This window comes from Lucilia sericata, unplaced genomic scaffold (genome assembly GCF_015586225.1).
Source record: "Lucilia sericata isolate MDLA Ls3-8-SP2 unplaced genomic scaffold, ASM1558622v1 Contig000600F_arrow, whole genome shotgun sequence".
NCBI lineage: Eukaryota > Metazoa > Arthropoda > Insecta > Diptera > Calliphoridae > Lucilia > Lucilia sericata.
Window position 1 is genome coordinate 51,966 of NW_023994607.1, and position 22,143 is coordinate 74,108.

Genomic DNA, 22,143 nt, shown 5'->3' on the forward strand with positions numbered 1-22,143 from the left:
ATCTCGGTTGTATAAGTTTGCCAAATATAAAATATTATTTATAGTCCATAATAAAAACATGTAAAATTGACTAAAAATGTCTACGTTTTTCCGTAAAAGTAATACAGGCCAAGAAATAGTCGAAACCCAGACCCCATTCTTTAATCTATATCTAATCTGAGAATTTCTCCATGTTATCAAGTTTTCGTATATCGTGTCTTAAAGTTGGAAAACCCCATCGAATACACCTTTTTTAATAAAATTTGTTATATCATCTGAAATTCCAAAGTGTCGACTTTAAAAAAGAAGATTTTACCTTTTTCATATATTCCTCCACCTTTTTAAGTTAGTTTTGAAACCATTATTTTATAGCAAAAGCTACAATGGAAGATATCTCAGAGAATACAAGAGGTTTTTAAATTTTTCAAAAAATTGAGATTCAGTTTAAACCTTAAGAAATACTTATAGGTTATGGGTCTCTGTATAATTCTTCAATAATTTATATATCCTTTTCAAGAGATCTAAAAGAACTAAATTTTAAGAACATATATATTTAGGAAACTTACATTTTCCGAAAAATTATAATTTCGATTATTCAAACGTTAATTCCAAAGTCCGAATATATTCAATATTAATTATATAGATTTTACAACCGATTCTTATTACCATCAAAAACCCACATCTAAGTTATCACGATTTTATAGATTGTTTTTTAGAAGACAGGGTCTTTAAACAATATACCAGTCGTAAAACTTGCACCTTAACAAATTTGACAAACAAATCATGGCGATCTACCGAACGATTGCAAAGGTCCATTGATGAGTCATTTAGAGTCACATTGTACCAATTATTTAATTTGTGATCAGTACCCTGTTTCGATCAAAAGTTACACGAAATGTGATTCTATGGACGATATTGGTGATCTCCAGAACATTGTTCTTTGTTCTTTGAAATGTCTCATTCAAGGCCAGTGCATTCAATTAAAACTATATATAAAAACTAATTAAGTTACGACATCCTTAAATCAGTTTTGTTGTTATTGTAACAGATCAACTGTGATCAATAGTATGACTTGGGTCATACCGGAGCTAAATTAAATTGTCTTAGAAACGTAAAAATTGGAATGGACAATTTTAGAGATTTGGAGATCTTATCTAAAGATCAATTGATGAATCGCTCTGTTTTACCATATGTACTTGATTAATAAATGCCTATAAAAGTATACTTTAAGATCAGTATGGACAATATTAGTGATATCTAGAACAACACACATGTTTTTTGATCCATAAACACCATATTTCAAGACCACTTTAACGAGTCATTTAGCTGCAACTAATTGATTTAAGTTCAGTTTTTTTTGAACAAGATCAGTTAGATCTTGAGAAGAGGACGTGTTGTAGAAAGATTTTAAAAGACTTCAAACAAAATGACTCTAGCATAAGATTAATTAATACATATAAAAAGTACACTTTAAGATCAGTGTGGCCGCCATTGGTGATCTCTAGAACAACACAGTTTTTGATACAGAAATGCCTTATTTCAAAGACATTTTATTGGGTCGTTTAGTTGGAACCAATTGATTAAATTCTGTATTTTTTGAACAAGATATTTTTTCATTCAAAAAGGTCTTATTGCAAGTTTGATTTATGGATCGTTCGGTTAGATCTTAAGAAAAGGAATCTGTTAAAGATATTAGAAGACTTCATAAACAATGACTCCAGCATAAGTATTTTGCTATTCAGAAACGTCTCATAAAAAAAATGGACCGGTTCCAATCTCAATGCAGAAATTTTAACCTTATGTGAATATATTGAATCTCTATGAATCATGTAACTGAAAAAATGTAATTATTATTTATGTAGACATCCGTTCCGAATGGATAAAGCCAAATGATTCAATGGCGAAAAATTAATATAAATCCAATTTTCATGAATATTCTACGTTTCCCAGAAGTTCTTAAGTTATAGTCATATGCCAACAACCAGTACAAGATCCATAAATGTCGTATTGCAAATCGCATTGATGGGTCGTTCAGTTGGGTCTTAAGCGATGGGTTCTGTTTCATAAAGATTCTAAATCTCAATATTTCACTTACTATTGCAATTATATAGTGTAACAGATCAAATTCTCTGACAGGAATTGAACCAGCATGCATCAAATTGTTAGAATAGTAAAGATTTTTGGTTTCCACAGGGATACAAAAAATTTATGATTGAATCAAAAGGTCTTTCATTGAAAAGTCATATTACATGCTTACGGGTTAGGACTTTTTAAAACATTTCATCAATAGAATTCGTTTAAAATACTGTCGGCAATTTAATTTTCTAAAATATTATATAGAACTTCTTGAGCAAATCATCTTAAGCTATTTAGTCGCCTAACGTTTTAATTGTGTTTATCTACATATAAATATTAAATTTAGTGCCTAATAAAATACTTTTTTGCTAACAACGCTATAAATATGAAACAAAATTCTATAAAATAATAATAAAAACGAAGATTTAAACATTTTCCCAAAAAAAGAAGATGTTAACAAACTTAATTTTTTTATTTAAAAGTAACAACAAATTGTGTTTTAATAAAAAAAAACTCAAATCTTTTTTTTTAACAAATATTAAAGGAAAAAACACAAGACTGTAAATATAATTTATGGAGAAAAGTTTTAAAATAAAAAAGTAATAAGAAAAAATTAAGGCAATATTAGTTTAACTGTTACAAATATAAACAAATGCTCTTTCGCTTTAAGATTTATTAAATCAAAACCTTAATTAAAAATTAAAAAAAAACAACAACAACCCACTAAATTTAATTTCAAATTGAATATCATGTTTGTTCCTCACCCCACTCAAATGAAAATTTATGAAAAATTAAGATTTCAACAAAAATAAACGTAGTTTAGGCCAACAGCATAAATGTAGGCGCAATATTTTTATTTTAATTTCAATTTTATTTATTTATTAATTTTTTAGTTTTTAACTTTTTCTTAATAAAAAAAAAACTAGAGAGTGTGATCATTAGAAAAGAAGGTCAATTAATATAAAAAAAATTAAATAATTAAAAATTAAGAAGTAAGATTAACAAAGTAATAAAGAATAAAAAAACACAAGTGTAAGCAAAAAAATATTGTATTTTGTAAATTTAAGTTTAAAAAAAATTAAGCAAAATTATGTAATATTTAGTCAAACAATTTGAAATTTATATAAAACCCCAATTTATTTTAAAACTGTGTAAACTTTTATAAAACTATTTATTCGCAATATGTATTCAATGTAAATGTTTGTTAAGTAGTTCTTAATTTATTTAACTAGAGTTTATTTTTATTTTTTCTCACAAAAACCTTATAATTATTTAACTATCAATTACAGTTTTATGTACTTACTATATTATATATATATGTATATTTTATCATTATTATTATTTCAAACCCCTAAAATTTAGAATTATCTACATACCAACATACATAACTATATAGTTAATATTGAAAAAAAAAAAGCTTAATTATGTCCTTTAAAGCATCGATATGCAACGATAAAGAAAATTATATAAAAAAACAACAAACTTAAAAAACAATCCTTTATATTCTCCTCTACATGCAAAAAAAAAATATATAAAAAATATATAAAACGAAATCCATTATAAATCATACTTAGTAAAGATTAGATGAATGAAAAACCATAAAACAAAAAAAAAAACTACAGTGTTGTATTTGCATTTATATACACTTTAATGTATACACTAAACTATTATTACAATTATTATTATTATTACTATGATTACAATTATAATTATAATTATTATTATGAAACTATTTAATCGACTGTTACAAATCTTTTTGAAAACGAAACAACAAAACCAACAAAAAAACGCAAAACAAAAACTTATACTACTTATAACAATAATCTATACTATACATACATAAATACATACTTACATATTGAATACAAAATAATTAATATACTAATTATACAATATTTATTAATATCATATTTATACATCCATCAAGGCAAATCCAAAAATTATTGCTATTGATATTATTGAGTTTCAAAATCAACTACAGAATTTTTCAGTTCGTTTAGGAATATGTATTGAAAAATCTATTTAATAAAACTACTGATACTGAGTCTGAGAGTGATTAAGAACTTTCCATCCTATACCTACCATGCAAATTACACAATCCAATGACAAAGATATAACGATTCGGTGTTGCGATTTAAATCTCGCTATTCACTCAACGACGAATACAATTTAAAATGTTTCACGATATCATCTTATTCTTATGCAAATTTTCATCCGGAATGATAAAAATAGGGAAGCCATTGGTCCATTAGAATGCCCTTGTTATTCCTTTGCTTCACGAGAGAACCAATCGGAACCAATGCCTAAAAGTCATAGAAAATTTTCCACCACTTTTACTATAAAAAGAACTTTTCTAAGTTTATAGAGTTGCTAAACGACTAGTTCATAGACTACTCTATATATTAGTATATAGATTAGTTCATACACTACTACATCGACCAGTCAATAGCCTAAACAATAGAATAGACGATAACCTAACCCATAGATAAGCGAATCAACTAGTCACGGTACTTTTACTATAATAAGAACTTTTCCAAGTTTAAAGTTAGACTAGCTAAAATACTAGTTCATATATTAGTCGATAGGTTAGTTCATACCCTACTATATCGACTAGTCAATTGACTAACCAATAAAATAGACCCACAGACTAGTGAATAAACTAGTCGCAGTACTTTTACTCTAATAAGAATTTTTCTATGTTTACAGACAAACCAAAAGAATAATAAATAGACTAGTCTATATTAGTCGAGGCTAGTTCATCGACTAGTCAATAGACTACATCAACTAGTCAATAGACTAGTTAATGGACTAACCAATAGAATAGACGATAACAGACTAGTGAATAAACTATACACGGAACTTTTACTATAATAAGAAGTTTTCCAAGTTTATAGACTAGCTAAAAGACTAGTCCATATATCACTCGATAGGTTAGTTCATACACAACTACAACGACTATTAAATGGACTAAACAATAGAACAGACGATAAACTAGCCCACAGACTGGTGAATAGACTAGACACGGTATTTTTACTATAATAAGAACTTTTCCAAGTTTATATACTAGCCAAAAGACTAGTTCATTGACAAGTCTTTATATTAGTCGATATAGATAGACTAATCAACAATATAGACGATAAACTAGTCCACAGACTAGTGAATAAACAAGTTTATAGACTATCCAAAGACTAGTTCATAGACTAGTCCATATATTAATCGATAGGTTAGTTCATACCCTACTACATCGACTAGATAATGTACTAAACAATAGAACAGACGATAAGCTAGTCCACAGACTAGTGAATAGACTAGTCACTATACTTTTTCTATAATAAGAACTTTTACAAGTTTATAGACTAGCTCATAGACTAGTTCATATATTAGTCGATAAGTTAGTTCATACCCTACTACAACGACTAGTTAATGGACTAACCAATATAATAGACGATAGATTGGCCCATAGACTAGTGAACAGACTAGCCACGGTACTTTTACTATAATAAGTTAAACTAACCAAAATACTAGTCTATATATTAGTCGATAGGTTAGTCAACAGACTAGTATCTCGGTATCTCGACGTGCGGGTTGTTATTCTTTATGTATTACGACCCGCTATTGAACATTTATCTTGTATGAGACACACATTCTATGTATTAAATATTCTTTGCTAGTACATAGACTAGTCAGTAGTATAGTCAATCGATTAGTTAATATAATAATCAATAGACTAGTTAATGGACTAATCAAGAGAATGGACTATCCCACAGACTAATGAATAGACTAGTCCATTGAGTAGTCATTCGACTAGCCATAAATAGTCAAAAAAACTAGATCACAGCCAAGTTTGTAGTTTGGTCTATAGATTATTCAATAGACTAGTAGATAAAGTAATCTATGGTTAGTAGGCTTGACAACAGAAAAAAAAACATCTGGATAATAATTTACACCAAAAAAATACTAATTATATTGGTAAAAGTTAGTACTATTTTGAAATTTCCATTTTCCATGCCTGGTCCAGATAATGAATTATGCTTCTGCCACGTTTGTTTGTAGAATATTTGGTTTCTTCGATTGGTGAATAAAATAGGAATTCTGATCACCAATATTAATTTTCTTCTTTGGGATCTGATTCCATTGACACAGTCTAGTTCCAGTAATTTCTTGTTTTCGTTAAGTGTTTTGTTCCATCTATTTTATTTTTTTCTTAATCATTCTCTATTCTTGAATCTTTATTTTGTCTGAAGAGAATCACAATAGACCGAGTGATCTGCGAGGGGAGTTGCACGCTCTTTTTGGTACATAACCTAATATAACCTAATGTGTACTACATTATCTCAGGTTGCTCTCCTATAGAGCGAACGAGAGATATTGTACCGATTCTTCTTTATGAACACGTTGGATGAATCCAATCATAAAATTCCCAGTAAATATAAAGGCATATAAAAGTCTTAGACCAAGAGTGTCAAGTCCTGTTTACTCTAGCTTCCATTCTCGCCCTCGTGTCTTGTAATCCTAATTCTTGGCTTGGAGGGCATAAATGCACTTGAAAAGAAATTTGGAGGCTTCAGAGAATCAATACTGTGCACTTAGATATTATTGGTCAAAGTTTCGATATTTGTTTATTTTTTAATACTTCTCGCGTAGGCACTTAGCAATATAATGGAAACTAAGAGAACAAGCTCATCATATTTCCGAGATCGTGTAGTCCGAAGGCAACCTAGTTTTCCCTTTTTAGTACTCTAATACGGATGATTCGATTAATGTTTAGTGTAGATAGTACATACATATGTATATAATTCGTACACTACCCTACTTTATCCAGGATCGTGGCATAAACGATCATTACATTTCATACACCTTACTCTGAGTTTTTTAGCCGATTTAGTTGATATACATAATATAAATCTCTAGACTAATATGAGACGTTGAGAGAATAGATGTGTACAATGTATGTTTTATCCGAAAGTTTTCTTGCAATTATATAAGTTAAATAGGGCCTTATTCAATACTGCCAATCTATATTTCACAAAATCTATTTTAAACAGTTATCTAACAACACTGCCTAAATATTATCAAAAATATATGTATATGTATAATTTGACTCATTACACGTTACTTGGATTTGCCTTTAGTTATTTGAACTAGACTAATTCTAAATGATATATTTAAATTTAATAAGTTTAAGTTCTAAATAATTAACAAAAAAACATTTCAGTATTTTTCCATTATGTTATTTATTATTTATAAGTGATTTAATTTATGATTTTTTATTTCTTGTAAGTTTTTAATTATATTAATTATATTTATCAGTTATATAAACAAATATATAATAAAAATATTTTATATTATAATACAATAAAAAAGCAAATAGAAATATAAATAAAAATTACTAAAATGATATTAAAAAAAAACAATAAAACATAGTATTTTGGCAAAGCAGTTATTTAAATAATAAAAAAAACAATAAATTATTTTTCCGAAATAATTTTCTTTAATTTAAAAGCATACCCAACAACACACCCCAACTGGAGGTTGAAACACGGACCTACAATTATAAAACCAGTTACTGACTTTCGAACTCCTTTTGATTTTGAAAAAAACCCAGAGTTGCAAAATAAAACCTGAACACCTTTCACGATCGTAAGACATATGAAAAAAAAGTCATCATTAAAAGTAAATTCATTTTGCATTATTAAACAATTTCCTTTCGAAAAAAAAACAACAACAACATCCTCTTTAACTAACACATGCTTTAAATAAAAAATTAAACAAATTAAATTAATTATAAACATTTTTCTAAATTTTTCTAATTCAATTCATTACAAACAAAAGTTGGACGAATTCCGTCTTGAAATACAGAGGAGGGATCAGGAAATATTGGCAATGGCGGCCAAAATGAAAACATTGGAAGAACAACATCAGGTAACTAAAAGTGCAAAAAGTCAAAATGCTAAGTAGAGTGTAAAGTAGTCAAACTTAGTTTAGACTGTGTCAAGAAGTAAAAGCTCGAGATCATCATTAAGTTAAAAATTTTATTATTTTCTTCATCAATATTAAATCTAGGACTACCAGAGGCATATTGCGGTCTTGAAAGAGTCGCTATGTGCCAAAGAGGAACACTACAACATGTTGCAGTCTGATGTTGAAGAGTTGAGGGCCCGTCTCGAGGAGAAGAATCGTTTGTTGGAGAAAAAGAATCAGGGTACCATGCAGACAGTTCAGGAGCGTAATCGTCTAACCAGCGAGCTAACCGAACTCAAGGACCATATGGAAATTAAAGATCGTAAAATCTGTGTACTCCAACGAAAGGTGGTGTTGCCCAAAAAACTAATAAATTCCCCCAAACTATACTCTCACTCTCTATATCCCCCCCTTAAAGATAAGTGAATGAGAAAACAAAGAGCTTGAGTAAAAAATTTTAAATATTAATAGACAAGTAGTAGAAGCAATTTAATGTTCATAGATTATTAGAACTATTTCGCTCATTTATTTTCTCATTGACTCAACTCTGACATTTATTTACGCTTTTACTATAATTATATTTTTTATGTATTTGGTTGATAATCTCTGTGTATATGTATATGTGTGTGTGTATATATATAGATTGAAAACTTAGAGGATTTGCTCAAGGAGAAAGATAACCAGGTGGATATGGCTCGTGCACGGTTATCGGCAATGCAAGCTCATCATAGCAGTTCGGAGGGCGCTCTCACAAGTCTCGAAGAGGCCATTGGCGACAAAGAGAAGCAAATGGCTCAACTGCGAGAACAGCGAGATCGTGCCGAACATGAAAAACAAGAAGAACGTGAACTGCATGAGCGTGAAATTGCCGATTACAAAATCAAATTGCGTGCCCTCGAAAGTGAAGTTGAAAAGCTAAATACTCGCCTTGAACGTGCCGTCACTGAACGTGAACGTTTAGAAATCAAGCTTGAGGCTTCACAAAGCGAATTAGGCAAATCGAAAGCCGAATTGGAAAAAGCCACCTGTGAAATGGGACGCAGCAATGCCGATTGGGAGACCACCAAACAGCGCATAGCACGCTTAGAACTCGAAAACGAACGACTCAAACACGATTTGGAACGTTCACAGGTACTCGCCACATTCTCATTTAGTTCTAAATATAAAACATTTTCTCTTTATTATTATACTTTCATATGATTATGATTTCAATTCGTTAAAGTGTTTCATTTAGAATCAAAGATATCATAAGTGTTGTATTTTTGATTTGATTTTACCAAAAAAAAAGAAATAATAATTACTTATATATATCTATAACATATAAATTAATAATAAATATTTGTAAATGTTAACATATATTTTCCCCCCATTAAACTTAAAGTTAAAATTATTTAAGAAAAAAAACGAAAGTTACAAAATTTTTTTCAAAATATTTATTTGTTTTTATTTTTTTAAATTTTTACATGTACACCTCATATTTACTCTCGACTACCTTTATTCCATCTAATAAACTACTACTATTACTACTACTACTCCTAATTACTACTACTACTATTTAAAAATATTAGATGCAGCTAGATGAACAAACCACACTACATAAAGTAAGACATATTTACATATATATTTTCTTTTGATTTTTCTCTATAATTTAATTTAAATTTTCTTTATATTAAACTATTAATTTTATACTTTAATTCTTTAGTAATTGATTTTTAATTTATAGATGATTAAACTCACTCAAATTGCCAGCAGGGAATAGTTAGTTTAGTTTAGTTAGTTTGTTAGTTAGTTAATTATTTTAGTTAATTCAATTAAATTTTAAGAAATCCTAATAAACTGTCCAACATCACCACCTCCAACATCATAATGCGTCCTTTTCTAAAAAGAACAAAATCAGAAATCAGATCAATTTGCCTCCCGCCCCTACCCCTTGACAGCACTTTCATTTCCTGTTTATTAGTGTATATTATACTAAAACTCTACTAGTATCTATGTATAACTGTGTAACTACATACATACATAAGTATCTGTGTAACAAATTCAAATTTAAAAAGAAAAACTATGTATTAAGAGTTAAAAGTTTGCACACAATCACAAAAAACTTAAACAAAAACAAAACCCAGGAAAAAAAAAACAAAACATTACTATTATTACAATGATTGTTGTTTTTGTTGTTGTTATTGGTGCACTTCTCAAACACTTCTCTATCTCTAACTGTCTGTCTATCTTTTCTTCTCTTAATACATGTACATAAATTTAGTTTTAGTTCCACAAAAAAAAGCGAAAAAAAACTAAACAATTGAACTTCATTATCATTAGTAGTAACATCATCATTATCATTATAATTAAATATTTAAAACACTGCCAATAATTCTCCAAATGAAAGGTTTTGATTTAATAACAATAAAAATAAAAAAACAAAATACGCAATTGATTTAAATTATTGTTTAAAACAATTTAAAAAAGAAATTACACAGAAAAGAAAATCGTAAAAAAAAGAAAGAAAGAAAATCAACAATAACTACTACAAACCAGCTAGTAATCGCCCCTCTCTAGTTTTTAAAAATATTTATAGATATTTGTGTATGTATTAAGTGTATACTTACCATGTATGTTTATGTATTTGATTAATTTAATTGAACCCCTCAAAGTATGCTACAAATAATATTGCGTATAGTTACGGTCAAATGTATGGAACTAATTAGATATTACGGTTTGTCCTTGTTCTATATTAAGAATACGTACATAAATAACTAAAATGAAATGTGTCAAGCTACGTTCATATTGTTCAAATATATTATGAAATAAATGTAACGAGTTAATTGTTTAGGGAGGTAATTCAGTACGTGCAATCACTTAAGTTGAGTTAAGAGGACCACGTTTTAACATTTCAACGTCATGTTTTTGTCTTTGCTCTCCACTACTACATCAATCTCTATTCTTGTTTTTTAAGGGATGTGGGCAATACCAAATATTAAGCGATCGCCGATTCGAGTTATCTTGTTGCAACGTCTGTATAAGTTATTACTTTCAATACCGACAGCAAATTTACATACTAGAATCCGGGAACTGAATCTCGAAAATTCGACTATACATATATACCAGAGATACAAGCTGAGACGGCTCAAATCGGCGGCGGCTGGCCGCCGGTAATATTTAGCAAGCCGCGCCGCCGCCGACTTCTTTAGGCTCAAAAGCTAAGCCGGCTTTAACGTAGCCGCTGATAAAGATTGGAATCGCACGTCTTTCAGAAAATAATTACACCAATTTCAACAGAGTTGCCACTATTTTAAATTCTTATGGCAAATTCAGAAGAGTTGCCACACAATATTGTGCTAATATTAAAATAGTGATAACTACTATAATAATGTCCATTTTCTGCAGAAAAAATTTATATAGAGACAGGTTTCTATATAACAGACTATTATACAGAGATTTTTCAATATAATAAACGCTTATAAGGTCAATTTCTGAAGAAAAAGTTAAATTGAGCCGACAATTTAGCCGCCGCCGATATTTTCTAATATAAGCCGCCGACGATCATTTTGCATCGGCTTGTATCTCTGATATATACTTGGACAGTCTTGCAACAATCAAGCCTCTTAACTCCAATGTTATTAAGTCGAAATGTCTAGTCAATTGTATTCAATCATTGGCACAACTGACACAACATTACGTTGAGTTGGTATGAGTTCCAGAACATGAAAATGAAATATCTGATGAATGCGCAGCCGAAGGGTCGTCCCTGGACTTCAGTCTTTTGAAAAGGGATATACACACTCCCCTGGTGATCCTATCCAAATTGATAGATGACTGAGCTTTGAGTTTGACGGAACTTAGGTGGTCAAATATCACCACTTGTAAAATATCGAGACTGCTCTGGCCCACTCTCACAAGGGATAGGGCTAGGACTCTTTTGTCTCTTATTAAGAACTCAATTAAGCTTCTCACTGGTATAATTACTGGGTACTATATAATGGGACATATGTCGGAACGTATGAGCTACCCACGTTATAACTACTGTAGAAGCTGTTTGGACAAGGAAGAAGAGGAATCGGTACAACAACTTCTATGCCCAGCTGCCATGAGCCTTACATGAGCACAGACTACTATATCTAGGTAGAACTCTTTTCCATGATCTGTACTGTCTCAGAGATGCGTCACTAGTAAACATGATGGGTTTTATTAGAAATACCGTCTGGTTCTCACGGAGACCGTAAGAACCAAGTAGGCAACGAAATTAGGGAGGGAAATCATTCTCTCAACATAATAGAATGGTAATTCTAGGATATCACAATGGCCCACAAGGCCTCCGAGTGAACTCGCTAACTAGCGAGCAACCCACGAAACCTAACCTAACCCACATACAATATTTGATTTATAAACCGTTTATAAAAAATTTGTTTTTAATAAAGCCTTTAGACGTTACGCAAATCCTTCGAATTCTCCCCATGAACTCCCATCTTAGTTCGTCATTAAGTCTGTAATCTGATATCTAACAAAGATTGTGCTGTTGACAATGCTAGGACGAAACATTCGCATGAGGAAAACTCTTTCTCTCTTTGTTAAGTCGAAAGAACTCTCTTAAGTTAAGTCGAATGAACTCTCTTAAGTTAAGTGGGAAGGACCTCGTTTCAACATGTTAACACAATTTCTTTTATGTCAGAATTTTCCTTGAAAAATGTATACAATATCGCGAAATACCATTTTACAAGAGAAACATTTTGCCTCTTCTCGCTATTCCTATCTTAGTGATTTGGGAAACCCCAAAGAATGACCCAAGGGATTTAATCGCATCATCTGTAAAAGTTATTGCTTGCGATTTAATGTGATAGATATTATGTTCACAAATCTGTGTCTCTTAAGCTGTTTATAGCTGTCACTTAACGTTGTGGATTGAATTCTATTTTATACTGATCCATTGACAAGGCAACGGCTACTTTACGACCAAACTAACGACTTATACAGGTTTCCGTAAGCCAAGAACGATCCATTGACAAGGCAACGGCTCCTTTACGGCCAAACTAACGACTTATACAGGTTTCCGTAAGCCAAGAACGAATCAACCGATTCATCATAGAATGGAAAGTAGAAACTAACTGAGCCTATAGGGAGGGACAGGTCTACACCTCTTTCATCCCTTTGTTATTGCAGCTATCTCAATCATTACACAGGCTGACAAATTTTAAAAAATGTCAAAACCCAAGGTCTATATTACACTTTTATATGTGACTGATCTACACTGATTCCAAATCTCATTGGGATATCTTAGCCTAAAGATTTAAAAAAGATTTTTCGCCATATTTAAGGCGTTCTACCAGTTTGAAGTCCTGTCTTTTTGGCATGTGTCTTTGATGTATCAAGAGGATTCATTAATAATGCGATCTACTTTAAAGAGTCTATCTGATTAGGGTTTATTACACATATGAAATTGTCTGAAGTTACCACCTTCAATATTTCCCAGTGGGATTTCGACTGTTCATTATCAAAGTACTTGTAATATGTATAACCAACCGGAACCAACTAATCATATAATTTTTACATATAAAAAACTGTTTTCATTGCTCCAATTTTTGGATCCAGTATCTGAGGACCTAACGTTATATTTATCTCAGTATTTTAATTAGTCCTCCACCACCCTGAGTGAGAATTCCGTTCGGAAGTAGTTCAACGATAAGTCATGCTAGAAACGCTATTAACCATATGTCTTTCTCGACTGAAGTCGTACAACCACAACAAAGGCCAAGTCTTGTAGGCAACTCATTCTTACAGAGTTTAAAACTCCCTCAGTTTTAAGTGTCCAGAAACCAAAAACTCTGGCAATACCATGAGTTTTGTATATGATCTAGATTTCCAACTTTCAATCACTTTTTAGTGAGATAATTTAATACGGAAACAACAACTTGTTGGATTACAAGAGCAATCACAATTTTTAATAGCTGCTTTTATAGCTATTTTGGTCGAAACAAGGTTAGGACAACGTCAGAGCATCGGCGATTTTGACAAAAGAAGACGAAATCGCTTGAAAAAAAGCTAACACATGCTCTTTTCCCGTTGCCCTTCTCACAGTTAAACTCGACTAAACACTATATATCTAAATGACGAAAAAAATCACTTAAAATGTTGAAGCCCCATTTTTCAACCTCCGGTTATCTCTGAACCAGTAGTTATTCGCCGGTTAAAATAAATTTTGTATGAAAACTGTCAATATATAGCACGAACGAAGATATTTAATTCTTCGGCATATTAATGCTGTGTTCCCCCAGGTCCAGGCATTAACAGTGAGTGAGGTCCACTTCGTTTTAACAGAAGTTCCTACTTAATAGATTAAATCTTCTAGCAGGAAGCCCGTAAGGACAGTTACTACCAAAATAGTAACTTTGCTCTCCGAAATAAAAACAAGCTTTGCGATCTTAATGGTTATATGGCGGCCACATGATCATCGCCATTATATTCGAATATCGTCGGCGAATATTCGGTAGAAAATAATGGCTGATAGTTCAGCCTTTAGAATACTACACTTGTCAGGTAGTTTGAAGGAAACTCCTGTTTCAGTATTCACTACGTAAAACCAAAATCCACAACAACAAGTAGTCAATGTAAAACATATAAATTCCATTACGGAGGATTGATTCCTTCTCATGTGGAATACGATCCACCAAAATGTAAAAGTTTTTATCAAACGATGTTTTGGGGGTGCAGTTGTCCGGAATTTCTCCCAGACCGTTGAGTATAATAGAGTGGCCTGACTCACCAGTTGTCTTGAGTCGCCGATATATGTATGCATTCAAATAAACTTTCAATTTTCAGCAAAGTAATCAATTAATCTGTCTTCTCATTCAAATTCGTGAATATAAGGCCCAATGACATCTGAATTTAGTTGATGTAATTGCTCTCCGAAGTTGATATGTAGAATCTAAATGATCAAAAATGCCTTTATTCACTAATAACAAAGGCCAACAAATTTTTAAGCCGGAGACCATAGTACATAATATATGAATCCAAATCTGGCTACAAAATTTATCCGTCATATTCGATTTTCCAGATGTCGTGTTATAAAGTTTGAAAAAGTCACGATTTTGGCCATATTTGAGACGCTATAACAGTGCGAAGACATCTTTATTTAATGTCCTCTAAAAGTCCAATCTGTCGACTTTAAAATATAGGTTTATCCACAGTTATATATTCAACTTTTTTCGAGATATACTATTTTATTTTACTTCATTTGGCATTTATTTTATGAAAAAACTAACTTTAAGATAATTTTCCCATAAATATACTATTTGAAATGTTTAAAACTATCTTGTCTTTGCTGAAATCTCGAAGGAAGAAGAATATATAACAGTGAATAAACCTTCATTTTAAAGACGACAGTTTGGACTTTCAGATGACATCACAGGTTTTTTAAATGAAGGTATATTCGAGCTGTTATAGCGTCTCAAATATGGCCATAAATGGGGTTTTTACAAACTTCTTGCCCCGATATTTGAAAAGCCTAATGTGATGGATCTAATGGCAGATTCGGTTTCAGCGCTACTCAAACGTTTTGAGATGTATACTTGGGTCTCTGGGTTTCGACTTTTTTCATATTATGGTGACCTGTGTAAACATCCTGCTTGTTGCAAACCTACTTTGAAAGATCAATGAGTACAGATATACAATTTGCTAGATCGTGAAATAAATTTCAATTAAAAACATTTGAGCATAACTGTACACAGTATAACTATTGTATGTACACAATAAAAAATTATATATATTTATATAAAATAAAATAAAAATAAAAAACACATAAATATTTAAGTAAAATACACTCGGTAAACTAAATACTAAAAGCGCTTTCTTAACGCCTTACAGTCGGTTCAGAAATTATTACATGAATCTGGAAAAATATCGGTAAGTTGTGTTAGAAACTAGAGGCGATTCTAGTAGTTTGTAAATGATATAATATAAATAAATTATAAACGAATTACACCAGTTGTTTGTTAAAACAAAATTACTATATGATTTTTGTTAATATTGTTCAATTTTTTTTTTGTTGGTTACAAAACAAGCGTTAAATGCACTTTAAAAAAATATTTTAAAAAATTATATGTTTTGTTTGAAAATAATATAAACAAAAGTTATTATACAAGTTTGCAATTACATATTTAATAATAAATATATATTTTGTACAAATTACTACGACAGTAAAAGGCGAGTTTGCTTTAGAAAATTTTGAATTTTAAAAATTATTGGCATTTGGTATACGGATACGTATGTACTTTGTAATCTTAGAACAAACTCGTCTTACAGAATTTTATTTCTATACACGCATTTGATTTATTTACCTGCTGGAATTTTTTTTTTAAAAACAACATATTTATACTAATTTCTTCTAATCAATTGCAACTATTTACTTTTATAAAAAATAAAAAACTAACAATAATTGCCCCAACTGTGTTTTTACTAAACTAATAAAACATTTTCAAAATTCAATCTTAAACAATAGACAACATTTGGTCGCACAACTTTAACAACTTCCCAAGAGCTGGATCGAGCACAAGAGCGCGCTGATAAAGCAGCTGCCGAACTGAGACGTACCCAAGCCGAGCTCAGAGTTACTCAGGTACCAAAAGACAGTTCTTTGATTTCATCAAAAATGCTTCACTTACATACATACTTACTGTATTTTTTTGTTCTTATTGGTTTAATTTTTGATTTCTTATCATGAGTTTCTTTTCATAAATTTGAATGTATCTATTAAATATTATTCTGAATCTGAATATATAATTTTTTTGTTAAGACTTGAAAGTGGTGTTAATATGATATGATTATTGGAAAATATTCGTACTATTTATTAATCAAATAAATTACAATATTCTTTTTTCTACATACATACTTACTTACATATACATATATTATATAAATATATCAGTTGAATTACATGTGCTTCTTGTTATAATTTTCAAAGCATCATAATGTAATTTACTTGAAATGTATTCAATTCAATACATACACACAGACAAACACTCAAATTCAAAAATCCAAAATTTTACTACTACTACTAATACAAGAATGAAAATATGAAAATAAAAGAAAAACTAAACACTGCACATTAAACTTTTATAAATTTCAATACACATCAGATCAATACAACACCACCATCAATACAATCAATAATAATTATTAAGAATATACAGCTTCTGTCAAAAATTTATTGCATTTTTAGTTTTATTATTAAAAATTTTAAACAAAATTAAAATGCAGTCTAAATTCAAGTCCGCTTTTCCGCTCTGGATCAAATTTATTAATGTGAAGCTTTCGCGAAAAAATCATCAATTTGGAATGAATCTTGTATCATTCATAGTTTTTTAATGAATAAATCGAAAAAGATTATTTTGACAAATGATCTTTTAAAATATCATTATTTAGATTATCAAACTTTTTTGACGAGAAAAAATGTTCACTGTTTTGAGATTTGTTAATGAAATATTGTAAACAATGAACAGCTGTTGCCAACAAAATCAACTATTGTGAATGAATTCTTCACAACAAGTTCAAGATAGAAATTTTCTCTTCCAGGGGAATGAAAATTTCATGAAAACAAAAATTTCACTTTCATTAGTAATAGGAGTTAATAAAAGTATATTTTAAAGAACATATAGACAGAAGCTGATCATTAATAACATGTTTGTCTTCAGCTTTTCATGCTTCACAAACATTCTGATGATCGTTCGCAAACATGGCATGAACATGTACTCTATCAATATCAGTTTTATCGCCATTCAGTTTTTAAGAGAAATCCACGATCACTTACGTTCATTGTTGTGATTCTACATATTGTCAAGTTCAAAAACTTCATACAAACGAGGTCAAATGCGCCTAATGAATGTCTCTCCCATTTTAATAAGTTTTTAAGTTAAACAGAATAATTCAAGTAGATTCAAAAAGTCTTCTAGTCAAAAATCGATCTTGAAATGATCTTGAACATTGCGAAACTGAATGTTTGTGAGATGTCTGTCATGTATGTAAAACCATCTCGAAATTTTAAGAAATTTTTATAGATTTTTTTATAGTTAAATATTTTATGCTTTTGATGAAAATCGTTCCGGGGTATGAAATCAAAATATCGTGTTTCCGTCGACTAATGATTAACTGTGGCAGAAATATTAGCTACGAATATGATCCGAGGATAAATGCTTCGGCTTTCAGTCGGCTAACGACTATCGATAATATAATACGACTATGGATGCAATCTTTTGAGATACATTCTTCGGCGTTGTCGGCTAACTAATGAATATAATCCGATGAGATAAATGCATCGGTAATACGATGAGCTAAATCATCAGCTCTCAATCGGCTTTAAAACATGTAAGAATGTATAGTCTGGCATGGCCGACCATATGATACTCTACACCAGTGAGTTAGTTAAATATGTGCAGTATTTTTTTAAATAGTACAGCATTTAATTTGTTTTCTATCTTAATTCAGAAAAATTTCAACAGACTAGACTATAGACTAGACTATAGAGTAGACTATAGACTAGACTATAGACTAGACTATAGACTAGACTATAGACTAGACTATAGACTAGACTATAGACTAGACTATAGACTGGACTATAGACTGGACTATAGACTAGACTATAGACTAGACTATAGACTAGACTAGACTATAGACTAGACCATAGACTAGACTATAGACTAGACTATAGACTAGACTATAGACTAGACTAGACTATAGACTAGACTATAGACTAGACTATAGACTAGACTATAGACTAGGCTATAGACTAGACTATAGACTAGACTATAGACTAGACTATAGACTAGACTATAGACTAGACTATAGACTAGACTATAGACTAGACTATAGACTAGACTATAGACTAGACTATAGACTAGACTATAGACTAGACTAGACTAGACTATAGACTAGACTATAGACTAGACTATAGACTAGACTATAGACTAGACTATAGACTAGACTATAGACTAGACTATAGACTAGACTATAGACTAGACTATAGACTAGACTATAGACTAGACTATAGACTAGACTATAGACTAGACTATAGACTAGACTATAGACTAGACTATAGACTAGACTATAGACTAGACTATAGACTAGACTATAGACTAGACTATAGACTAGACTATAGACTAGACTATAGACTAGACTATAGACTAGACTATAGACTAGACTATAGACTAACTAGACTAGACTATAGACTAGACTATAGACTAGACTATAGACTAGACTATAGACTAGACTATAGACTAGACTATAGACTAGACTATAGACTAGACTATAGACTAGACTATAGACTAGACTATAGACTAGACTATAGACTAGACCATAGAAGCCACCAAATTTGTCAAATGATCTCCAATTGTCACGATGATCTTACAAAAATAATAATGGCTCACAATAATAAATTTTTAAACAAGAATTTACTGCATAATTATACATATAAATGCTTTAATAACCTCTTAATAGTAAAAACATACTTTTGACATAAGCTGTTCTTATACAAAACAATAAAATAAAATTAAATATTTGTTAAACGGTTTTTTTTTAAGTTTATATAAATTTAATTAAATATTCTCTCACATCAGTCAGCGAACAATTAAATTTAAATATTTATACAGGTTAATTGTTTTTAATTTTTAAAACTTTTCTTTCACAATTTTATTTACTTTCATAATTAACTTGAATCTACTATTAAACTGTCGAATACGTTAAAAAAACTACAAAATACAAACAAACAAAAAAATCAAATCTCAATTATCTATTGTATCTATTGCTTGCATTCATACTTATAGGGCGAAACAGATAAACGTTTTGTGAGTAATTGCTTCCAACGAAACCAATCTAAACCAAGTTAAATACTCTTCATCATTTAAAATGCAAAATATCCAATTTGTTTCTTTTTTTTTTAACAGAAAAAGAAAAGCATTTAAATTTTAAATATTTTAAAAAAACCTTGTTAAATTCAATCATAATACCGTTTCAATTTCATATTTTTAATAATTTTATATCAACAGAAAAACATAAATAAATACATACTCTACATACATTATTAAAACATAATATAATTACATACAATTAATACCAAGATTTCTAATTACATACATAAGATTTCAGCCATTTTGTGCTTTTTATTTTCATTTTATTACATTTCAAAACATTTGCCGTTATGTGAAATCGTCATAAGCTCACGTATTGCTGTCTTATGTAAAAATATGTATATGCCACCATTTAAAACTGAAATTGTCCATTTTTGTCAAATTATTCATTTTTATGTCCGTTAAATTCATGTGTATTTGTGTAAAAAGCATAATGTTTCTAAACGTGTACATTTTTCATTTTTGCGCCAATAAGTATAGATTTGATATCGAACATCTGATTCAATTGCTTAACGATCATGAAATTCATTTTTTAATGTTTGTCAACGTATTTTCTTACACAAAAAAATCACCACTCTCTTATAATAACTCTCGATTCTTGAAAATAATTCAGAAAAAATTGGATTTTTTCTAGAGATTGTCGCCCGAATTTTTAAATTGTTCTATCTGCAGAATAACAAAGATAATTTTACATGTCGTTCAGCGATCTGGACCAATCTGCGATCAGTTTAGATTGAACTATTTTTATATTTACGAAGTAGGAACCTGTTCTTAAAATTATAGTGAGCATTAGTTTTTTCCTAAAAAAAACGATGTTATTAGAACCGCTTCTAAAGGAACCTGCTGCATTCTAGCTCCAATAGTTTCCTCGATATACAGTCTTTTGATTTAATTCATATGGGAGGGACCACGCCCCATAATCCGCCTATTTGTTAGGCAAATACTTACAAAGTTGGAACCTGTTTTCAAAATTACCGTGAGCATTAGTTTTTTTCTAAAAAAAACGATGCTAGTAGAACCGCTTCTAAAGGAACCGTTTCTAATGGAACCTGCTGCAGAAGTGGAAAGCTGAACCGCTAATTTATTAAACAAATGTTTACATGAATGTCAAAAATGTTCATTCAAATTAGAGCATTCTAGCTTCAATAGTTTCCCCGTTATACGAATTTTTGTATTTAATTCACATGGGAAGCACCACGCCCCCTTTTTCTAGTCTGCCCATATTTGTCTTAAATATTCATATTTATATCAAAGTTATTCGGACGACTTTTGAGCACTCCAAATTTTATAGTTTCCCAGATATACGAATTTTGGTACTGACTATATATGGGGTGATAGCCCCACTATTATCCGACCATTATTGCACAAAAATTTTCCTATTGAGACTGAAGTTTATCCTACAAAATTTGGGAACTGTAGCTGTTATAGTTTTCCAAAAGTGACACGCCCACTATTATCCGACCATTATTGCACAAAAATTTTTCTATTGAGACTGAAGTTTATCCTACAAAATTTGGGAACTGTAGCTGTTATAGTTTTCCAAATTTGCGTCATTTGATATTCGTTAGCAATATAGGCGTGGAATGTGCAACACCCACTGTTACTAGTTCGCCCATTTTTTCCCATAATACTCATATAGGTGGCAATGTAGTCCTTGCAAAATTTGAGGACAAAATTTTATTCATTTTGCCGATGAGATTATTAGTTTTATTATTGAAAATGAAAATTTGAATATTTTGGGTCTCTTCTAAAAGAAGTTAGACCGATCTGTCATGATCTCTACCCGATAATTTCTAAAAACTTCATAAAATATTTTGATCATTTATGATTTAATGTCATTCTAACATGTGTATATCCAGGTGTGAACTCTCTCTCTCTCTTCTAAAGTATCATTCTAAAGACCATATTACTGATTCGATGCCTGAAACAGTTTCTGTCGTTATGGGCATTTCAAATAAAAGTACAATCGTTTCCATATACGAATTACGACATCGTTTAAATGTCTACCACGGAAACCCGGACACGAATGAATACGTTAAACCCAATTTTAATGAAATTTCCGTTGTTTGTTGTTTATGTCAAAAGAGGTTAAATTGTTCATTCATAAGTCTTCCGACCGTCTGCCTCCTGCGATCTTGTTCATAATGAACAATTCGATCTTAATAATAATGAAGTTTAATGTAATCGCGCTGAAGCGATCTGCTACCTGTGTACCTTTGGTGGTCGTGGCAGAGCGCTC

General features: G+C 30.5%; 1 protein-coding gene across 5 annotated transcripts in view; it reads left to right on the plus strand.

Annotated features, from left to right (window-relative positions):
• The window catches only part of LOC119606552 (myosin-11-like), a 65,022-nt gene that overhangs the window by 33,624 nt on the left and 9,255 nt on the right, over positions 1-22,143 (plus strand). Inside the window, exons 2-7 of one of the 5 annotated variants that reach the window (XM_037960097.1) lie at positions 7,888-7,977; positions 8,119-8,364; positions 8,659-9,147; positions 9,585-9,617; positions 16,505-16,621; positions 19,821-19,841. In XM_037960097.1, the coding sequence (XP_037816025.1) occupies positions 7,888-7,977; positions 8,119-8,364; positions 8,659-9,147; positions 9,585-9,617; positions 16,505-16,621; positions 19,821-19,841 (996 nt within the window). The remainder of the gene's footprint in view (positions 1-7,887; positions 7,978-8,118; positions 8,365-8,658; positions 9,148-9,584; positions 9,618-16,504; positions 16,622-19,820; positions 19,842-22,143) is intronic. The other 4 variants (XM_037960098.1, XM_037960100.1, XM_037960101.1 and 1 more) reach the window with 4 other exon arrangements.